General features: G+C 45.8%; 1 protein-coding gene across 2 annotated transcripts in view; it reads right to left on the bottom strand.

Annotated features, from left to right (window-relative positions):
- The window catches only part of LOC102263652 (neural cell adhesion molecule 1), a 311,101-nt gene that overhangs the window by 6,070 nt on the left and 281,855 nt on the right, over window positions 1–23,176 (bottom strand). The window contains exons 2-9 of one of the 2 annotated variants that reach the window (XM_014539729.1): window positions 18,811–18,885; window positions 16,901–17,119; window positions 15,702–15,845; window positions 15,086–15,223; window positions 13,767–13,884; window positions 13,159–13,325; window positions 6,005–6,147; window positions 8–37 (exon numbers count right to left, since the gene is read on the bottom strand). In XM_014539729.1, the coding sequence (XP_014395215.1) occupies window positions 8–37; window positions 6,005–6,147; window positions 13,159–13,325; window positions 13,767–13,884; window positions 15,086–15,223; window positions 15,702–15,845; window positions 16,901–17,119; window positions 18,811–18,885 (1,034 nt within the window). The remainder of the gene's footprint in view (window positions 1–7; window positions 38–6,004; window positions 6,148–13,158; window positions 13,326–13,766; window positions 13,885–15,085; window positions 15,224–15,701; window positions 15,846–16,900; window positions 17,120–18,810; window positions 18,886–23,176) is intronic. The other variant, XM_014539731.1, reaches the window with a different exon arrangement.

Below are 23,176 nucleotides of genomic sequence, written 5' to 3'. Positions count from 1 at the left end.
GCTATACCTCTTGCTTCTCTGGTCGAGTCCACGAAGCCTGGAGAGAACAAGATATAAAACACAACAAGAAAGCAGTAAAAGTTTACAACATTGCTTTAGAGAACTGGTGAATCACACTGCACTCCGTGCACATGCAGCCTCTTTCCAATTCAGAACTTTTCCAAGGCCCACTCTCCATGGTGTGCCTATCACCCAGCTTAATCAAGGACTTGGCTTATGTTCAGCTCCCTCCCACCTCACCCCCACCTTATGCACATTAGGCTGTATCATTCAAAGGTATAGGCTTCCCTCATCTCCAATAGACATACACACAGACACCAGCAGACGTATTATAAGCTGCTCCTAGACGAGAATGTCTTAATGTCCCTCGTAGTATTTGGTGACACTACTAGTTCTAACCATATAATCTTCCTCCTTTGGATTTTATAGGACAGCTTATCACAAATACACTAATGCCATTTTGTGCTCATGCATTTTATAACTCTGCATGCATACTATGAAAAATAAAATTTTCATTTAAAAAAAGGAACAACAACAAAAAAGCATAAGACACATTAGGAATAAGAGGTATGAAGTCTTTAAGACTACGAGTCAGGAAGCCTGGAGGATACCACACTGAATGCATGCAGGCTCCAGCAGGCTCCATCTTCAGCAAACACGGCACTCTAAAGAGTGAGCCATCTCAGGGACACAGAGGTTGGGTCTTTTTCTACCCACATCTATATTTAAAAAAAATTATCTGGCACTTGAGAATCTACTCTGTTTACAGTTTTTCTGTTTTCATATTGGGAGTCAGAGACATCATACCTGCATTGCTCTTTCTGTTGGATGGCATGACTGCCTGATTGTCCCTGGTGTTCAGATAGAAAAAGAATAGAGAAGATGCCAGACACAGCAATGCAACCCAGGGAATGCAAATGAGTTGGCAAACATTTAGTAGGGGTCCACTAAATGCAAGGAGCTCCTGTGAGATACGAGGATGAGAATGCTGGATTATGTCACATGAAGAAAGTGAGGACAGAGGAACATGCAGAGACCAAAGAAGCGGTGGGCCAACATGTCAAATGTGGTTGCCGATTCCACATCACTTAGAAGCTGGTTTGTCACACACCAGGGCTGCTTGAACCAAGATAGTTTTTTAGGAGTTATGTCTATGGAGTTGTTTGCTTTTCAGATCTGATTTTCTTGTGTCTCTCCCAAATTCTTATGGTTTTGTGGCATTTAGAATAAGCATTTGCTAGAAACACAATTATTCTAGTTGCTTGACCTCCCAGTACGGGTGGAATGGTAGGCTATGCCTTGCCCCTGATAACTTGGTGAAGGCGCGTGGCCTGCTTTAAGACAACCTGATATACAAAAACACAATAAAATAAATGAGAATATGATTAGTACTATTCCAAAAATTGTTAGCTCCATGTTTTTTTCATATTCATGTTTTATTACCTTACGAGTCTGCAGGAATATGTATATAAACTAAGGTGTAACATCCTTTCACTATTCTAAAGTATTCCCTGCTAGAAACTTGTCCACAGGCTGGATAAGCCAGCCTCTGGTTGCTCAATGCAGGTACCTTTTCCAGTTTTAAAAGTGAGCACCTACTTTGTATTGAATGAGGAATTCTTCTTGGTGATAAAAAGTTTGCAGAGAATTTCAAAAGATCTCTCTTATTTGCAGGCTACTTGGGAAGCTTAAGATTCAAAGTTCATGAATGCTTTTCATTTTTTCTCCTTATCTCTTCTGATCTCAACTCTTCATCCCTCTCCTTTTCAATAAACATTAAGGCTTCGGATGCTTTTATTCACCAGTTATTTCGAAGGCATGTTCAAGTAAGGACACTACGAATTTGTTCTGCCAGAGATAGATGATGCAAATTATCATCCCAAAGTTTCACCCAGAATGTAAATGGTACCTAGAATTTAGCTCCACTCACTCAAGTACCTGGCAATAGTTAAATGAGTCTGGGTAGGAAGAAATGAAATTCCGTGGACACAATATGGACACACAAACTTTCTTTGTATCTGCATTATCAATGACCTCTGTACACATTGATCTAACTGACCCATTGTCATGTTCAAATATGTTTTGATTTTGGTCAACGTAACAGTGAGCACTAAGAAATGGACTAACTTTCAGACAAATGATCTACCCTAATGGTATTAGCCCAGCTATTATCAGCTGTGGAGCGACCAACTCAACCAGCTGAAGCTTAGCAGGTTGATAGTAATCTCCAATAAGTGACTGGACTAAACCCAGAGACAAGATCACAGCTAGGGTGTGACATGCAAGTTCACTGTATTGTTTTTTTAATTTTTATTTTTTAATGAAGAAAAATAAGCATTCCATTAGAAAGTCACTAACTATGTATCAATGGCTGAAAGTCTTTTCTCCTCTCTCCTCAGTGAAGCAAAAGACCAAGTTGCTTTAATTAGCTTATATTGTGACTAACTCTATTAAAGAGATCATTAAGCCTTCCAGGGAAGTCATTAAAGTCACAAGAGGGTACTGTGGCATTTGGTACTCTACCTTCTTAGCCAATGACCCAGAGGGAAGCCCTAGTGACATTCTATAGGCTCTATACTGGACCCTGTCCCAGTCAACATTTTTATCAGTAACCTGGACAAAGATATTTTAAGTAAGTGTTCATATAAGGTTGTAGCAATAGCCAATGCAAATGCTAGATGACAGTTGCATGGGGAAGACCACTCTATTGCCTGCCATTGGGTCTTGTGCTTGGGCTGGGGTCTCCACTGATTGTAGACCTCATTACTTTCAATATATAAATAAAATAGGGGAGCATGTGGATGGAAATTCCCTGGACCCACAGACCTCTAAAGGATAGTTCTGATGAAAGCCATTCTTGACTGGTTGGAAAGGTAAACTCAAATGGTTGTTCTCATGCCCAAGAGTGTTTGCACATGTGAAATCTTGGTAATCACATGATTAGAAGTGGCTACTGGTATTTAGGGGGGAGGAGATTCGGGTGCTACATATCTTGCAATATCATCCTTTATAGTACCAGTAAAGGAAGAGTCTTCCCAAGTTTTCATCGTGACCCCATTGAGAAACATTGGGTTATAACCAACAAAATGCAATTTTTAACAGAAATAAAAATAAAATTCTGCATGATTGATTAAGCAATCAATTGCATAAGAACAGGATAGGAGGCATGTGGCTTAAATGCAGTTCATGGAAAAGAGACCTGAACATTTTAGTTGACCACAAGCTCAATACAAGGCAACAGGATGAGGAAACTGCTGAAGGCACTAATACAACTCTAACTGCATTACAGCATCCAGATCAAGGGAGTAATAACCCATGGAGGTCTTCATCATTGACTCTGGGCACCACAAAATTTTAATGAAGCACCGGTGAGCTGATGTCATCTATTATGGGGCAACTGGTGAGGTAAAGAACAGACTGAAGAAAACTCGAGTAGCTGCTTTAAGAGCTCTCATACAAAGACTGGCTGCCAGAGGTGGGAAGGCTGAGAAGCAGACCTCCTGGTCATCAGCATTGAATGACTGCCCTGCAGAGGGCTGACAATGTCACCTTTAAGGCAGGGCTGAGTGACTGTCTGGCAGATATGTTAGAAAGCGGTGCCAGGTAAGACTAAATAAACTCAAAGAATGGCTTCCTTCCAACCCTCTATGATCCAGGCATTTTATGTGATCTAATTCTCAGGAGCCTTCCTTACCTTGGCAGTTCAATACGATGGTCTATTCTTATCTGCTTAGCATAGCATCCTGATTTTAAAAAGAAAATTGTTTTCTTCCACTCCTACAACTCAGTGACTCTAATCATGTCGATACCTAATTACATATCATGCAACTTCAGATAGAGTTGCACATGAGAAGCAGCCACCAAAGTAAAAGTGAAGCTTACTATCTGGAGTCCAACCCCCCAGCAAGAGGCCACCTTTCTTTCTTAATTATTAGCTATCCGTGGTATGAAGCTGGACATCGCGCCTCTTTGATGTCAGTAGAGAATTAATATAAACGGCAACTTTTTGGTAAGGGCTTCATTAGGTAGGTGTGCTCATCTGGTGTCACAGCACTGGCCAGCCTGGAGGACTTGTTCTCACATTGATTTACTCACGTTCCAGTAATGTCACGTCAAGCAAACCATTGTTGTTATGGTAAAACAACACCACCTAAGTGGCAGGGTTTAAATAATTATCTCTGGTTGAGACACATGACCTACACTCACTGACAAGTGAGTATTCCTTGGCTTGAGAAAGTCTCTGCTGAACACCTTCAGTCTCAGTATTTAGTGAGTGTGAGTGTATATTAGTACCTGGTTATTTGTTCTCATTCTGTGAAAATGAATTCACGGATACAAGCTAGAGAACCAAGCTATTAAAGGAGCTGAGGTAGGCAGAAATCTTAATAACTCTTCTGGTCTAGCTTAGCTATTGAGCTATTCCTAGAAAAGATGTAGAATTTAAAAGCATCGTTCATCTGGGATAGATGTTATCTCTGCCCTTCACTGAGGTCAAAGATATACACTGCGCCATTCTGGACAAATCTACTCTTAAGACTAATGTAGGAAAACCTGTCAGGCAGCGGTCCTGTGGTTTAAGCCCTGGAATGCAAGTTCAATCCACACAACACACATGATAGGAGCAGAAATCTGAGCTGAAGGTTTAACCCCAATGTTGATAAAGAAAGCATCAAGTAAACACCACATTTCTTACTCCAGTACAATATCAAACAGCATATGCCAGTTTCAAAAATACTTAGCAGTTCCTTCGTTGAGTTTTTGCTAAGTCGAATTCAACTCTGGAGGTAAAACTTGCGAAAAATAATTGGTTTTGGAATGGTATTTCTGTTCCCTTTGACTCAGCTTTGCTTTCTATTAGCGGGACAGAAATCAATTCCTCAAGTGCAGATCCCAAGTTTGGTTCTAGTGTCTCACACTCTCTCTTTCGGGTGTACTTGAGTTTACCCTCTCTAAGGATTTCCTTTAGGGAGGCAGAAGAGTGAAGATCTATAATTTCTGACATTTTGGTCAATAATTAATCCATTACAAATGCCCTTTGAATCGAAGGCCATTACTTCTGAGTAGGTGACAAAGCCCATTACTACAGGATATATGAGGTGAGACTGGAGAGGTGCCCTAAGATGGTTTAAGTCGCTTTAAAACCAAGCTTCTTTCCCCTCCTGCATTTGGCCCACTCGGTAGCAAAGGGCTACACATTGTGGGGTCCCCTCAATTATTACATATTGTTCATAATAAAGACAGCTTTCTGGTGGCCTGTAAATCCACATGTTTTCAAGTGAAACCTCCCCAGTCGTTTGAATTTGTCACGGAGCTTGCTATGTTGTTCTTACACTCTCAGCGAATACACTGCAGAGCCTAGGGCAATCATCATCATGTGGAAACTGCTAATTATTTTTGCCTTTAGATCAACATGATATACAAATGTGATCGAGAATACAGGCAGACACAAAGGCAACCAAGCTTTTGTGCACATAGTGCATGTATAGCATGAGTATACAGAATACAAGGAGAAGAATTGACAGGCTTGTTCTGACCCTATAACTTCCAGGAGACATTTCCTTGGTGCTCCTGAGATGAGGATGAAATCACCTGGAGCACCAGGATGTCAGTAGGAGAAGAATTGACAGGCTTGTTCTGACCCTATAACTCCCAGGAGACATTTCCTTGCAATCACCCGGAGCACCAGGATGTCAGGTTGCCTTGTTCCTCACAGCCCCAAATCCTGGTTTGAAAATCACTACCTTCTTCCTCCCCAGAGCGTCTACCTTGACCATACCTACTAACATCACCCCCCTGCCAATCTATGCAATGAACTGCACCTCTTCCATTGTCAGAGGATGTGGAGCAGGATGCATTCAGGTGGGGGGAGGAGGAGGCCACAGACCTGGACTACAGTGACCATATCCCCCTTCTGGCTCACCGAGGAGAATTGGGCATTGGGCAGACTCAATCCGCTTCGAGTCTGCGTGCCATGCCCTGAGATTCTTGGGCGGCGACATTATACCTTTTCTTCGCTGCTGATGTTTCGGGTGGAAGTTCTCCAGGTGATAGAGGGAATGGGGTCTCCCGAGGCTTCACAGGTAAGAGTGACCTGCTCCTCTAGTTCCATGGCGGTCTGGTTCTCTACATAAGTGATTTTGGGTTTTGCTGAAAAGACAAAACATTCTTGTAATTCCTGTAATGTTTATCTAACCTTCTCAGTGCCCCAGGTTTAAGTGGTAGCATGCACAACAAAGGTTATCTACTTCCTAAGTATAGGCTGTACTCTACGTGTTGAAGCCTCAAGGGCTTACCACAAGGCAGGCACACGGCAACACCGCAGTGACTAATAAAAACAACACCCTGTGTAGTAAGAGTGCTAAGTGAGGGCAATGGATACAAGAGGCAAGGAGCAGAGGAAGAGCCCTCCTCTGGTTGGCGTCTTGGTGGGGACACAGCTTTTGGGCTGGGCCATGAGATTTTCAGTAGGTGAAACTTTGGGGTGGAGACTGAGTCATTTCATGGGTAGAAAACTGGTTGGAGGAAAGCAAAGAAGCAAGAATACATGACGAGAGGGTTGGGAAGAGAGTCACGTGTTTGTGTATCAAAGCAGAGCAGGCAACGCTGCATCTTGACACAGAATCTTGACCACCTGTTAATGTTCTTGCTTGAATTCCGTCCAGTGGCAGGTGGAGGCCACTGACAGTGTTTGATCAGAGGGGATGAAATGGTCATTTGCATGACAAGAAGGTTAATCTAGAAAAAATTCAAGATTATTTAGCAAGGAGAAAACCTTGAGTCGGGAAAACAATTTGGGAGCTCTGGCAGTGCCCCAGCTGTGATGTGACAGTTCTGATCGGGCCATGTCAGGGGACCGAAAGGATGGCTTCGAGAGAGATGCTAAAGAAAGGCTTTATGGGAAGTTGCAAGTGAGCAGGGGTAGGAGGGATGGCAAGAAACAAAAGAAGGAATGAGGAGGAGCCAGGCGATGCTGAGATTCGTAATGCCCAAGGAAGTTGTGTGGCATTAACTCAAGTACGGAAACGTGGTAGGTAACTCGGGTTATGGAGTGGGCTGGGGTGGGAAGGAGATAAGTTGAGATGAGTTCATTTTCCAAATGTTTTGGGTAATGCAAGAAAGCACAAGCATTCAAAGCTGAGTTAAATGTTAACACATTAGAGAAAATTGAATTTTCCCAATTTAAAACAATTATACTCTGAAACTGCTAAACCTTCCATAGAAAAGATAACACTGCACAAGTACAACTTATTTCACTAATAGAGAAAAGGCCAGGCTAGATAAACAAATAAAAAATGAGTAAATTAAAATTATGGCTAATTTTTGAAAGAACTGCTTTTCCTCTATATTCAGATTCACCCAGTAACCCCATGTAGGCTAACAAACTACTGCCTACATACAGCCTCCAAATTGAGGCCCTTGATTCTGCTTTAATAAACAGAAAATAAAGATAGAGCTGTGCATTTTCTGTGGAAAATATCTGCTTCTATATAAAACTACCACATAGTTCAAATATTCTCCTGAAGTTAATCTGTACTAACAGCCAGCTTAGCGAATCCTTTATTGCCCATCAGCACATGGGCTCATCTCAGTCCAATGTGGCCCAATGATCATGCATTTGAATCCATGGAGCCCATGAATAGGTCTTCCTCTAGGAAGGCTTTGTGTCTACCTTGATAAATAGGACTTTGAGAAAGGCCACAGCTCATATTGGATGCAGTTAAGTGTTAAGTGCTGTTGAGAAGGAGGTTTAGTGCTAAAATCAGATTGAGAAGTTAAAAAAACATCAGCCAGACAACTGAATTCACTAAAACTGAACATTTTTGGGGGGGGGGGGGGGGGAGATTGAAGGCAGTTTTTGGAATTTCTGGCCTCTTGAAACCTAGTCAGACGCTGTGATCTAGACAGTGTTTGCTGAGGGAGGAGGAAGGCAGTCTTTGGAATTTCTGGCCTCTTGAAACCTATTCAGATGCTGTGATCTAGACAGTGTTTGCTAACCTTCTCCTGACCCCAGGACTTGGTCCTGGTGGACAAAGGTTAACAGAAGATGAAGGACAAGTTAAGTTCTATTAACAATATTTGGTTTTGGTGGCTCCATTTCGCAGATGGTTATATAGGGTGCACCATATAAGTCTCTAGAAAAAGGAAAACTATGTTCTTATTAAAAACATTGTTAACAATGACTAATTTTGCACGGTCTACAGAGGCTGTTGGAAGGAAGGAAGCGTCTACTGATGACTTAGCATCTCTGCACTCCAGAAGCAGGGCTATTGTCAGAACTAACTGCAGGCTGAGACTGCTGCCTTGGACATAGAATAGCAATATAAGTCATTGTCCAGATTGGACCACACCTGAGAGTGAAAAGGCGTGCTCTGATCATTACATTGGGAAAGTGGGCAAGCCGGGCAGGTGCAGGGTTTCTTCACTCTGCGCACTGGCATCCAGAGGCATCTGTCCAGGTTTTAACTACAAGGGCACTTGCACCATCTTAATTCACCTCTGTTGTGGGCCCTTGACTTTGGATCCCTGTTCTATTCTCCACCTGCCCCATGGGACCTAATGCCCTAGACTGTGCCATTGCCCCTGTCCCTGTGGACCCTCCTGTGAGCACCCCTGATCTCCTCTTCCAGCATGTCCACAGCTCTGCATCCTGCCACTGCAGGCCAGCCTTGTCTACTCCCACCCTAACCCAGGCTTCTGCAAGCCCAGTCCAAGGACTGTGGGGTCCTGCTTCTGTGAACTGAAACATTGAACCAGGTGCACCTTCCCTCAACTTATTTGTCCTTTGCTGTAACTCACAAGGTCTGCTTTGGTCCTTAGGGGCCAGCTAAGCAAAGCTTCTGCCACTGATGAACTCGCCTGAGCCCTCAGCAGCATGAGATCTTAAGAGCATTCATATGAGCATAACAAGAATCTGTGGGGGAAAAATACTCCTTCAGAAGGGCCCACAGGGAGGAGCAATGGAAATTCACTGCCAAATTTAAAGGAAGGAGGATGCAACTACTTAGTAAAAAGAGCATCTGACTGATAACTAGGGCGATGCACACTAGAATGTTTCCCTTTCTTAGGAAAATGATGTCATTCAGGTGCAATTATGGCAGACCCTAATTAGATGTGTCCCTACCATACTAATTGCCACCCCTTCTTGATCCACAGGAGTGCTGAGCGCTTCTTTATTGTCTAAGCTACAGGTTTCTTTGCTCTTCTATCTCATTGCTGCGGACTCGGATGCCACTAGGGAGCCTGCCCCATTTCTCCCCTGGTGCTAGTCCCAGATTGCAAACTTGAGGGGAAGGAGAGGGAGAAAAAGGGTGAAAGAAAGATGCAGCCCAAACTAGCTGGCCTCTCCCAACCTGGTTCTCTGGCCCTAGTACCAATCTCCTAAACCAATGGTGGGGGCCAGAAGGAGGAGGAGAAAAGGAGGTGAAGAACATGAATGGAGAGGGAAGGGAGAGTGTACATGGGGAACTAGGTTACGCTAGGGAAGCTAGCGAACTCTCCCCCAGATATTACAGAGGAGCATTCTCATTCTGGATGGGGCTGGACTAGACATGGTCCTAAGACCATGTTTTTTTCCCTGTCTCTGTAGACGTCAGGCCACCTCTCTTCTGTTGCTCTACTATACTCCAGTGCACATCCTCCCAGCTGCAGCTTTGGGAAAGAAACTGTGGTAGAAGAGAGAGAGAGGGAGAGAGAGAGACTGTGAATGTGTGTGTGTGTATGGGAGAGAGAAAGAGGGAGAGACTTTGTGTGTGTGTGTCTGTGTGTGTGTGTGTGAGAGAGAGAGAGAGAGAGAGATAGGAGGGGATGCCTGGTGAGGGCGGTGGGTAGAAAGACAAAGCCTGCCTTGCCACAGTTCCTACATCTCACTTTCTGTACCTTATCGCCCACTTTCCTGGACCCCACCACTCCCTTCACTCCAGCATGGCCCTGTATGGCTCTTGCCTCACTCCCACACATCCTTCCCAGTGCAGCTGTCACCACCAGAGAGGCTGGAAGAGAAGCCAAGAGCTGTCCTCAACCAGCCAAGGTAGAACCGAATGTGCTTCCACAGAGAAGCCAAGTTATCCATGATGGTAAAGGAGAACACCAATTTCACTATCACCAGTCATTCCACATGTAATCTATATAATAAAAGCCTAAGTGACCATTACAGCGGAACTACCAGAACGACCTGTCACTATGATGCACACTGACCATCAGGGGGCAGATGCTCAATGCAGGAGCTGCCCTCTGGTGGTCAGTGCGCTCCCACAGGAGGAGCACTGCTCAGCCAGAAGCTGGGCTCACAGCTGGTGAGTGCAGCAGCGGTGGCAGGAGCCTCTCCCGCCTCTGTGGCAGCACTAAGGAGCAGCAAGCTGAGTGGTAAGGATCAGTGAGCAGGCGGGCGGTAAGCAGTGAGGGGGCCTGGACTGCGAGAGAGCGCAGGCCAGGCTGAGGGACCACCCCCCAGTGCACGAAATTTGGTGCACTGGGCTTCGAGTTTAGATATAATACGTGTTAAATTGGGTTTCATGGGACAGCAACTACCACTGATAGCTCAGGGAATGGACTTACAAGCTGGGCTTGATTCTTGAACAGGGCACCTAATTTCCTTTTGTTCAGTTTCCTCATTTGTAAATTGGGGATAATGATTAATCTACCTCATAGGGTTGTGTTGCGGATTAAAAGAGCTAATTTATGAATAGAACTTCACATAGTGCTCAGCACATTATAGTGCTCACTTCTGTTCAGTATTGTTATTATTATTATTTTATGGGGCTAATATCTAAAAGAATTTTCTAAAACAAGTCATCATTATACATTTTTAGGCTCATCTCTCTGCCACATACCTGATGATTAATTCACACAAAACTAATTTCTATTCCCTCAATTATCCAAATACTAATACCTATTACATGCCAAGTACTCTCCCAGGCACTGGGGATATCTGGGGGTAGAACAGACAGAGGTCCCTGTCCACTAGCTCACATTTAGGACACGTGCCCCTCCTGCCTCCGTGCCTGTGCCTGTTGGCCTGCAATGCTCACCTGTCCTGCCTCTTCTGGGAAACTCCAACTTGTTTACTAGCACAGCATTTGCAAGGGTTTCCCTAACTTCTGTGTCACGCAGGACCAGAGATCCTTTCTACAAAACACCGTGCATATTGCTGTTATCAAGTCATTATAAAGGATTAAATATTTGAGTGTTGGCCATGTTCATGAGCTAGGGAACCCACTGGTGAGAACAGAACCTACTGATGAGCAAAGAGTGCATGTCATTCATCCTTGTGACCATGGCAATGGCTGAGCCTAGACGGGGCACTCAAATGTTGCTGGATGACACTATCTATTATAATTTATGTGCTTATATGTCAATCTCTCTCATTCATCTCAGGGTCAAAGGGCTGTATCTTTAGCTCCTCTGTTTAGCAACAATGGTATTCAATAAATACTTGTTGAATGAAGGAATAAATTAACAAATGCATTTGTCTCTCTCTATAATATGAAAAAAAAACTTAGTGCAACTGCGAAGACTAGTCAGAATTAGAGAAACGACTGTCAAGAATATTTTCAAGAAGTTTAGCTTTCACCTTCAAGTATGTGCTCATACTGAATTAATCTGAATCAAACTGATACACTGTTTATAAACCCAATTGTTATAAATGAATAAATAGGATTCATCTGTGATTAGCAAGTCCAATTGTATATAAACGCTTGATTTTCAAAGCTCTGTTTACAAACATGGATCAGTTCGCCTGATCAGGCTAAACAAGCAGGTCCCATGCAGCTTTCCAGGCATGAACCTCTGACACCTGCTCTAGTAGCACTATCTACAATGGACCAGCTTAGCTGTGTGTGTTTTTTTATATACTTTTATTGACTTCAGAGAGAGGAAGGGAGAGGGAGAGAGAGAAACATCAATGATGAGAGAGAATCATTGATTAGCTGCCTCCTGCAGGCCCCCTATTGGGGATCGAGCCTGCAACCTGGGCATGTGCCTTGCAGAGGAATCGAACTATGATCTCCTGGTTCATAGGTCAATACTCAACCACTGAGCTACATCGGCCGGGCTTAGCTGTGGTTTTTAAAAAGATGAGCAGAGAGAGTAGAGAGCCATTAGGTTGGACATTTTCCCACTACAAATCTTTTTTCCAAGGTCAGGTCAAGTCAAAATTTATTTCAGTTCTAAATGCATGGAATTTAACTGAGTTTATAAAGAAGATGTGAATAGAGTTGTGGGGGTTATTTTCATGACTTTTATGATGCTGTTTCACACAGGCCAGGGAAAGAAGAAAAGGGAAACGGAAGCACTGGTCACTATTATGTACCAAGGGCCTATGACGAGTCTGGTAGTGTTGGGAGTGCCAGGGAAAAGGCAATGTATGCGACTAAGTCTCTCACCTCCACTAAGTGTGTGCTCCACCATCTTGGAGTCTACACACTTAGTGGAGGTGAGAGACAAACAATTCCCAGAACAAATATGTAAATGAGGTCAGCTCAGGTACTGATAAGTACAATGAAGAAGACACAGTCAGGTTAATGGAAGAGATTAGTGGAGGCAGGGGAGCTGGTGGTGATTCAGAGGCAGGGCAGTGAAGGGAGGATTCATTGAGAAGGTGGTTGAGTTGAGATCTGAATGATGAAAGAGGAGAAGCAGCTGCGAGCAGATCTGGGTGAGTGATATTCCAAGCAGAAGGAACATCAAGTGCAACATCCCTGAGGCAGGGAACAAGTGTGCTGTGCCCGAGGGACAGAAAGGAGGCCTGAAGCTTTTAAGTGTGGAACAAAGTGGAGGAAGGATGAGATGGGGAAGGAAGGTGGGCTAGCTCAGGTTTAGTCTTGCGGGCCAAGGTAGGGAGTCTAGATTTTATTCTGATTGCAATAGGAAGTCATGGGAAGGCTTTAAACAGAGGAGTGACACTCAGGTCATCTCACACTTAAGGAGTAAGCAGGAGGGGATGAAGGGGACCTATGGGAGGTAGGCAGGGGGACCAGATAGGAGGCTGTCTCATTGACCAGGGGAGCAGGAGGGTGGCTTGAACTGGGGCATAGGTGGCAGAGCTGGTAAGAAGAGGCTGCACTTGGGATAGATTCTGAGGCAGAGTGGACAGGCTCTTGTGGATGGATTGAGTGTGCAGGGTAAGGGGAATTTAGTGACCTTGACCCCCACTGTCCTTACCAAAAACTTTGAGGTGGATGGACGCATCCTGCTCTCCAGCCTTGTTCTCGGCGATGCAGACATACTCAGCCTCGTCGTTCTTATCCACCTTCCTGATGGTCAGCTCCGAACTGTCGTCACTAAAGACGTACTTCTCGTCTTCCTCATTCTCTATCAGATCCCCGTCCCTACAGGGTGCACCAAGGCAAAGGACCATGATTTTGACCACAGAGGGAAGATGTTTGTTTTTAATTTGTTTCCATAAAATGCAGTCTGAGCCCATGGGAAAGGCTCAGTCTTCACAAAAAGTTAAGACACCGAATTGCATTTCCAAATATACCTTAGATTCCTCCACCCAAACCTCTGATCCTGTCCCTGGGCTATAAACTGCACTCACAGACATACCAAAGAGGGCCTCCAAGACCATACTCTCTACCCGCAGACTGAGGATGCAGGAGGAATCCGATGCACAAGGCAGGAGAACCGTGCAGGGGAGTGTATCCTGCACCCGGAGTCGGTGACATCCCCATGCAGTCTGTCCCTGCTCCATGGCAATGCCAACCCGGAGCAGGCCCTGTGCTGGCCCCTTCTCCACTAGTCCCTGATCCAACGCAGGAGCCGGGTCTTACTTTGTCCAGCTCATGGTGGGCTCCGGGAAGCCTTCGGCATCACACACCAGGGTGACGGACTGGCCGAGGTTGGCGGTGGCATTCACGATGCTTTGCCTGGCCTGGACGGTGGGTGGTACTGAAGGAAAGAAGGGCTGTCAGGGGTGGTTGGAAGAATCCAGTGGCCTGGAGAAGCGGCACTTCTAGGGAACCCTAGGTCAAGGGTCACACCTGGGGGTCAAGAGTCCTGGGCAGTTGCAGAGTTAGTGTAAGGGATCTCAATTCAGGCACGTACTACATAATTATTGTAAACTGAATAAATAACTCACCCCTGAATAAATAAAATGCACTAGTGTTTTATAACAATATACAGGTGTGGGCAAAAGTAGGATTACAGGTGTATTATTATTTATTTATTAATGACTATATTTATTATTATTAATCTACTTTTGCTCACTCCCGTAAAATGTTGTATTTTAGTAATATAGCTCTTGAAGCTATATTAATGCATTTTATTCGTTTTAAAATGGCATTCAATTCATAGCAGCTATTTATTATTATATATTATTTCAGTCAGTGCATATTCAACTTACAACTACCATGGCTAGGGAACTTGATGTTCAAAATGGGATTCTTCATACTGGAAAATGTTGAAACTCCTGATCCCGGTGATTAAATGGTTAATGCCGATTTTAAATGCACCAGTGCACCAGAGTGACATTTCTCTGGAAATGTCATAAACAGCCCTGTGCACCAACTGTTTTACCAAAGGAATGAAGGGGGAGGGTTTAGCAAAAGTATATATCAATAGCCAAAACAATCTGACCATGATATGCTTATTTTCTTAATACTGACATTATAATTTCCTGTAGACATCTTGTAAATGTCAGATCGATTCCACTGGTGTGTTTATTTGACATTGCAAATTAAGATTAATAAGCCCATGGGCCATGATTCTGACTGTTCTGAGGCCTGAATTGATTATAATATTTTCATTGCACACTGAACCAGGGGACTAATTTCACAATTACGGTAGCATCAAGGACAGTGGAGTCTGAATCAGAATGTATTGGTAAGCATGGGGAAAGTTTCCAGTGGTTCAAGACAATGAAGGACATTAAAAACTGCACTAATAGGCCCCATAGTTGAGGGAAACCCAAAAGGCAAGTATATATATATTGTTTTTTAGAAAGAACCAAGCGGGAGGCAATAGGAGGTAGGGGGATTCGGCTGAGATCGAATGAGTCTACATTTTATACACCAAAGAGGAGGTCGAAGAGAATGATATTGGGGACCAAGGTTGTAGCAATGGAGATAGTAGGAAGAACGGATCTCCTCACCATTCACAATGACCTGAATGTCCTTGAAGTTGATCTCCCCTCGTGCCAGGATCCTGCCCTCACATCGGTAAGTACCCTCATCTGTTTTCTTGATGTTCCGAATCTGCAGGTAGTTGTTGGACAGGACTATGAATCGGACTAGAAGAGACAAGAGGCAGGTTCGTCCAAGGATCAGTTAGAGAACTTGTGTCTGTAGGAAGATCGCTGAGCCTTTCCCTTTTCCTAGCTTCAGTCTTATGGGGTGGAGCTTTACACTGAAATAAGAAAATGTGTCCCTGGCTCTGACATAGAGGCAAGAGCAAATGTCTATTGTAAACTTGTCCCTTTCTTTGGAGGAAGTCCCTGAACATACAAGCCACAGACATTATATATATATATATATATATGCTCTGACATAGAGGCAAGAGCAAATGTCTATTGTAAATTTGTCTCTTTCTTTGGAGAAAGTCCCTGAACATACAAGCCACAGACACATACCCATTTAGGACCTAAACTGCATGTGGTTCTGGAAGGGACACTGGAGTGGGTCTAAATGCCTCACAGGCCGGCAGAGGTGGAACCCTAGGGGACTTGGTGGCCCAGGGGTAAGGCAGCTGCCAGGGAATTCAGGTCTCACCATCTTTTTTCAGGATGACATCTCGACCTTTGTGTTTCCAGATGATGGTTGGGGGTAGAGAGCTGACCACATCACACACGATCACTGCGTCTTCCCCCTCCCTGAACTCCTGGGGAGTTGGTGCATTCTTGAACATGAGCTTCTCTGGAAAACGAGCAAAAGAAGAGTGAGGGAAAACAGCTGGTTTTCCCACAAAGATGCCTTTCCACTGGAGCCATACTGCCTGGATTCCAGTTGCAGGCAACTCTCAAGACATATATACAGTAGTATAGAGAGGGTTCCACCCAGTACTTGGTCAAAGATGCCAGGTGGAGCGGCTGGCATAAGTAGGGGAATATGTTGTGGAAGTTTGGCAATCAATGTCTATCACTGAGTGCTAAATTTATCATACTTTGTGTATGAAACATCTGTGGAGCGAAAGGAAGGTCTTTACCAGGGTCCCTTGCCATGTGGAATAGTGCCATTGAGACACAGTGCATAAGTAGAATGAACTGGTAGAACACCTATTCTACAATGAATAGCAGGAGTTATCAATCCTTTCTTTGTCTCCCACTCTGTGTGGTACCCCGGCCTCAACTTTACTACAGCAGAGAGAATTTTAAAGAATAGAACAGAAGAAAGGCAATAATGGCAATAAATACCATGACAATCCATACTGTTCCATTAGTTGTCACCGACCATTACACTGGCCAATGGGACAGATGCAAGATTACAAGGTGATGAGAGGCCACCATCAGACCAAGTAGCAATTGTAGCTGCCTGTTCTGAGAGGGACAGAGTTCTAATAAATAATATCCCCCTAACCCTCCACTGAGCTTTTTGACTCCATTACCAGCATGGGAGAGTGAAATAAGAGGGGACCCTGAATTGTACAACAGTTAGTCAACACTTGGGGAAGGGATGGGGCACCCATAATAGTTCTCTGGGAGTTGTGTAGTTTGAATTTAGAGTTGGAGGTCAGTGGGAGGTTGCTGTGACCAGCATGAACCCGGGTTGTGAGTTCTGAGTTGGGTCAGGATCATTTAAGAGCATATTGGAGCTCTTAGTACAATTCAGAAAAGACTTAGGGTGAGGAAAGAAGGGAAGAAGCCCTGTCAAGCCCTCAACAGGTCCTTTATTGCCATCCCACTCTGCCTGCTGCCCATGTATCTTCCTGGCCAAAGATGAGGACAAATATAGGAGGAGAAGAAGGCTCTTACGGAAGATCTTCACGTTGACTGTGGCCTCTGACTCACTGCCGTCCTCGCCAGTGACCACACACTTGTAAATGCCGGCATCGTCAATGTCAGCATTGTAGATGGTGAGGGTGGAAGAAGAGTCGTCATTCCATACCACTGAGATCCGCTGCTGGTTCGGGGTGAGCTTTTCTCCATTGGGGGAGAACCAGGAGATGTCTTTATCTTTGGCTTCCCCTGCCACTGAAGAGGAAGAGATTATTTTAGAACCACACAAGTAAAAAGACAAAGTCCCCTCCGGGGTCAGTGGTACTCAGTAAGAGCTACCGTATGAGACCATCGGGTGCGATGACTGGGAAACATGACCATGTCCGTAGAGTGTCACTCTGGCTTCTGTGTTGAACTGTGATTACATAACACCACTTACGGTGTTTGGAAGGGACTCAACAAGGACTTGTGCCAGTATCTCATAGCGGTCCTATCCTTAGCAAGGGAAGAGAGGAGATATTTGCTGAGGACCTACTGTGTGCTGAGCACTCAGCTAGGAGTTTACAGCCTCAAGAATGAGAGGGGGTGGGGGGTGGGGCAAAAGGAGTCAGCATATCTAGGAGCTGAGATCGAGGAACTAGCTGGTTTGAGCAAAGTGATCAGTTTGTGTTCAAAGGCTCAGACTGTGGTCTCTTGAGTGGAAGATGAGACACTGGTTAGCCTAGGAGTGTGGACCCCAACTACTTTTATTCTAGCATCTGCCTGCACAAACTGGCATGACTGGCATTCCAGCAGCCCTGCCACAGAGGGACAAATTCATCTCCTTCAATGCTGAGAAGAAGACAGCTAGAATCAGATGAATGTCCTTTCCCCAGGCACCACGGAGGGGCAGACATTGCTGCTCCGCTATCCCAGACACTGAGCTGGACCAGGGCTCTGGACCCGGACACGTGGCTCCACCCAGCCCTCTGCACACGCCTCCCCAGCTCACACCACCATCCCTGCACAGATGCTTGGTATGGAAATGAAGCAGTCTTCCTCTCAGGGCCCATTATGTTTTCAATAAATATCGCTATTTGCAAGATGTGCTGTGGGCTCCAGGCTGCATCCCCAGATCATGTAAATTGCCAAAACGAAGGTGGAGCTGGAGTGAACACATCCGGCGGCCACAGCCACCTCACCCACCGCAAATCAGGACAGCATTTCAAGGCCCCTCCTGCTGAAAGTGGCTCGTTAAATGTCACAGTTCACACCTAGCTCAGCTCTTCCCTGGTTCCCCCACTTTCCAAATCCCAGTCATGTCACTTACAGAGAATCCAAAGTTAATCCGAAGCCTGATCCTGCACAGGACAGCTCCTGGTAATTATCTGAGCTGTGGAAACGGGGCATAATTTCTAAAGAGAAAACAAGGACACCGGCTCTGACCATCCTAGAGCTCTGGTGGGGGCAACGGGACAGAATACTGAATTCACAGCAGACCTGGAAACCCGGGACTCGTGTCCGCACTGCAGAGATACCAGTGCTCCATTTCCTTTCAGCAAGTTTTGCGCTTGGGCTTTCCTGTTCTGGGGATTCTGAGAAATAAGCCTCACACTGACTCACTGAGGCACCATTTCTTCCTCTGCTGTCAGTTACGAGCTCTGGATGCGTACCGAGTGGGGGCTCAGAGCTGACTCCCTCTTCTGGGAGTTGTGCTGACTCTCCCAGGAACATCCCTAGTGCTCCACCACCAAGTGCAAGTCCAGATACAGTTCCCTGTGCTGGGGCTGCCCTTTGAGAGGGGAGGGAGAGGGCCTGAGAGCCTCCTTGGCTCCCAAGTCATACTGCTGACCCTGCAGCAAAGCAAAACCAAGAATTCTGGGTGCTGTGAGATCAGCCAGCACACAGCCCATGGCTGTTTGTCTTCTGGGAGGCTGCCCTGCATGCAGTGGGCCCCAGGCACTTGCCTTGGCATAAGAAGAATTTGGACTCTCCAACGCTGATTTCCCCCTGGCTGGGAACAATATCCACCTGCAGAGAAACTGAAAAAGACAAAGTCCAGTTTAAACACACATTCACATTCCTAAGAATGAAACAGAGAGCTTTCATTCAAAACTGGCGTGTCCCCACTCATGTTTAGAGCAGGGGGAGGTGGTTGTTTGGGTTTTAAGAACCGGTCACCGTCATAGATTCCATGGGTCCTCATGTCGATTCCAGGAGTGGACACGGTCAGACCACTCGCTGTGGCACTGCCGCCTCTGCCTCCTAGTGCCGGTGCCCGGGGAGGTCTGGGATGGCCTCCGCACTAAGTGTTTCGGGCCCCTGAGAAGGCTGCGGTCCTACTCCAACCAGCAGCACTTCTGAGAGTCATGGACACAGCCGCTCGACAGCTACTTTTGGAAACCAGGGCTGTGTGAGAGGGAAGCCTGCTGCTCCAGAACTCTGCACAGGGGTCTCCTGCCAACCTGTCGTGCTGCCATGCCTCATGACTCTGGAGAAGGACCCCATGGGGTGGTCCAGATGGATTTGCCAATGCTCACCTTTCTCATGACTCTAGGACCAGTGCATCTCTTTCCATAACAGGAGCCAGCATCAAACATCCCACCCCAATGAGGCAGACCCCCTTCTGCAATGCTGGCGCCGTGCCCTGGGAAGTTCCCCGAGTACCTTGGCTCCTTGACCTGAATTTTTATTTGCATAGCCACGTGCTCTGTCATTGCACTCCACCGATAAGACAAAATACATTGCACTGGATCTCAGACTCCTGTACTCATTCAGCTCCTTGTTTATCTGTTCAGGACAGATAACTGTGTCCATGAAAATACAGTTTTAGGGCAGAAAAGAAATGTTTTTATTCATTTGGATTCAGCTTCCTTCTGCCTCCTTTCCTCTTAGTAAATCTGAAGGCCAACAGACGTTTGGTTCCACGCATGTAGCTTCGTAAAGCCCGTGCGAAGGAGGGGCTTGGACAAAACAGGCCGGGTAATGAAGACTCTGTAAGCCCTTCCTTAGAACAGCCATTTTCCCTGCACAGTGGAGGTGGGAATGCTGGTTGCCATGGTGAGGGACTTGCAGGCAGAGCTGCTGCAGGTCTCCGTCTGCCCGCATTTGATGAAGGGACCACAGTTGTGCTCAGCAGAATGGAGGAATCAAAGGGCCTGAGTGGGGGCTGAGATGGGGGGCATCTCAGCTATTGGGGGCAAGGTTTTCCTAACCTCCTACCAACAGACAAAGCAGACCATGGCAAAACCCAGCAGGGGCAGCAGAGAAGGATGGCTTGGAGGAGACAGAGACCGAAAATCGAAGGAGCCAGGGTAAGAGGAGTCAGGCACGGGGTCCAGCTGGGAGAGGATGCTGAACACTCCACTGTGAGGATAAGAGGCTGGGGCTCAAACACTGCAAACACTGGTTTGGAAGAAATATTACAGCGATGGAGGGGCAGCTGGTCTCTCCCTCACTTGGTTAGCTGCTGATTACTCATTTGGGGCTCAGGACTGAATTCTTCCTGAGAGAATGCAGTCTTCCCCTCCCTTCCCTGTATGCTGCCCACAGCACACAGGGGTGCAATGGAACACAGTGTCAGACGAGGGACACTGAGCCACGGCACCAGTGTGACTGGCTGGGCTGCCTCTCCCATCACTCTTCTCCCTGTGAAGTCAGGTGCCACTCAATTCTACACTGAGGGAGCCGGAAGGAGTCTCAACCATCACCATGCCCTGCCTCCTCATTTTCTGGATGAGAAAAGCGAGGTAGAGTGACTTCCTGAAGGTCACTTCTAGGTAGGGCCAGGGTGGCCCCAGAGCCCGGGCCATGAGGCTTCCAGCTAACTGTTCTTTCTAGTATGCAATGCTGCCTCTGCAAGTAGAGAGTAAACTGTTTCCATTCCAGTTAACAAGCAACCTGGCCCTCCAACTCACCACCTCCCAATAGACCAGAGCGAGCCCAGAACTGGCAGGGCCCACAGTGCTTCGGGGAGCATGTGGTCTTACAGAGTGGGTGACAGCACAGTGCCATCCACCTTAAGGGCAAGCAGGACCTTTTCTATGCCCTTCTGCGGCTCAAATCCCAAGGTACAAGGGGCCCATGAAGCCCAGACGCTGTGCGCAGGCCATCCGCCACCTGGGTGCTGGCCCTTCCTGGAGCCCCGGGGCACTCGCTAAGGCATTGGAGGCTGCTTCTGCCTGCAGAGTTCACGGCCCACATGCCGAGAGCCAGCAGCCAGCTCCCACATCTGGATCCCGTTACTCTCACAGAACCTTTGCTGCTCTGAGAAGGATATTCTTACACCAAGTGAAAAAACAGCCTTCATTTTCTCAGGTCTTTCCAAACAGAACATGACTCTCAAGGGGCCGGAGAACATGGCAAGGCTGAAGGGTTTCTTACTCAAATGTGGCTGGTGTCTACCTCTGGGCCGAGGTGGGAAATGAGAAACAAGAATTTCAAAGGAATTCCTACTTAAGCAGGTCCCATGCACACATTTATCGTCACAGACATTTTTAAAGGAGAGAGATCCACTTAGAGTCCTGACCCTTTGCGCTCATGGAAAAGACGGTGAGATTCCCCCTTCCAAACAGCAGTGCCAGCTGGGCCAGAGGAAGCCCGGACTCTGGCCACCAGCGCCTGGATGCGTTCCGCTGCCGCACATGCCGGTTCTTCTTCCCCAAATGCCACCTCGAATGGTTAGGTTTAACGATGGTAAGTGGAATTCCTGCTCCAACCTGCAAACTCCCATCCACTTCCTTTCTTCTTCTATTAGTTCTTTCATTGTTTCCAATAAAAATTCTTAACTTGTGCCTTTCTCTAGTTGCATAAATGAATGAAATTTTCTAACCAGGCATAACTCTTACGTTAAAGAAACTTATGAAAACATTTCTCCCAGAAAAAGATCTCATCTCCTACTTTGCATTAACATTGCATGTTGTCCACTTCATCTTGGATGCATCCAAAGATACATTTGATAAACCTTGGTGTCGGGCCCATCTTCCTGCAGCCGCTTCACACTCTCTGGTTTACCAAAGACCCTTCCTTATTTAATCTGATGCGCACAATAGATCTGAGATATAAAAAGTCCGATATTGTTTTCTTTCTACAGAAGAGGAAATTAAAGCTCAGAGAAATGAAATGACTTGTCTAGGGTAACTCCGCTAATGAGTAGTAAAGTCAAGATTAAAAGTCATTTAATTCTAAGGCTAGCTCTCCCCCACCCTGCACAGCTATAACTAACCTTCTGTTGGCTGCCCAATAGGCTCTTTTTCTATTAGTTACTACAGTGGGGCCTTGACTTACGAGTTTAATTCGTTCCGAGACCGAGCTCGTTAAGGAGCTCGTTAAGGAGCTCGTTAACTCAAATTACTATATCAACTCAATGCAAAAAATCTGCCGAGAGACAGCTGGTATCTCAAAAAACTCGTTAGTCGGGACACTCGTAAGTCAAGGCCCCACTGTATTTGCTCTCTTCCCAAATTATGTGTTAGAAAGAGCAGAGTGCACAAAAATCTTATAATCAAGTTGCTGTCATCATTTCTACCATGGTTAACTGTAGCTGGCCTCCTTGCTCACCGATAATCCTAGCCTTATAACCTTCCTTTTCTAGGCGGGGAAGGGGAGTTCAGAGCCAGAATTAATTGTAGTGGAGGAGTCAAGAATCAAACCCAGGCTGAATGGAGATGAAAGGCCCAGCCATTTTATCCCTGTGAACAGACAGAAAAAAGATTCTTCTGAGATTGAAATGATCCCCCTTTCCTTGTCTCATTTAGAAAGTAAAATAACCCTGTGGGAGATCTTTATGTTTTAAAATGTATTTTCTGTTTAAATGGTTTTTTTTAATGATACTATATTCTGAAAGATATGCTGACTTGTTTATTAGGAAACAGCTTCAGGCGTGGATAGAAGTTTTCTAACTTCCAACTCTCCTAGCAGAAGCTAGCTATAGAGTTTTAGTTGCTCAAGAAAAGGGAGTTCATGCTTCAGTTCGTAAAAGATGCTAAGGCACTTAGCAGGATGGGCGCGAATCTTACGAAGGAAAAGCGACAGGAAAAAATCATTCTGATTTCAGAAAGGGGTTCACAGATTTCACTGGAGCCAGCAACTTCTTGCGGCAGTTTACTGGTGTCCCTTTTTAGGTTCTAATGTGCTTGCGGAGGTGGAAACTGAGCGCAGAAAGTGAACCCAGGTCTCTGTCAGCTAATTGAAAAGACTTTCTGTTAAATGGCTACAAAAACACTGGTTGCTGAGGAAGACAGAGAGCAGCTGTGCCGCGGGCCCAGGGCAAGGCAGGCACACGTGAGGAAGAGGCCGGGCCACCATGCCAGAGACGGGCGAACTAGAGGATTA

This window comes from Myotis brandtii, unplaced genomic scaffold, assembly GCF_000412655.1.
Source record: "Myotis brandtii unplaced genomic scaffold, ASM41265v1 scaffold105, whole genome shotgun sequence".
Lineage (NCBI taxonomy): Eukaryota > Metazoa > Chordata > Mammalia > Chiroptera > Vespertilionidae > Myotis > Myotis brandtii.
This window is presented reverse-complemented; position numbering and strand designations above follow the sequence as displayed.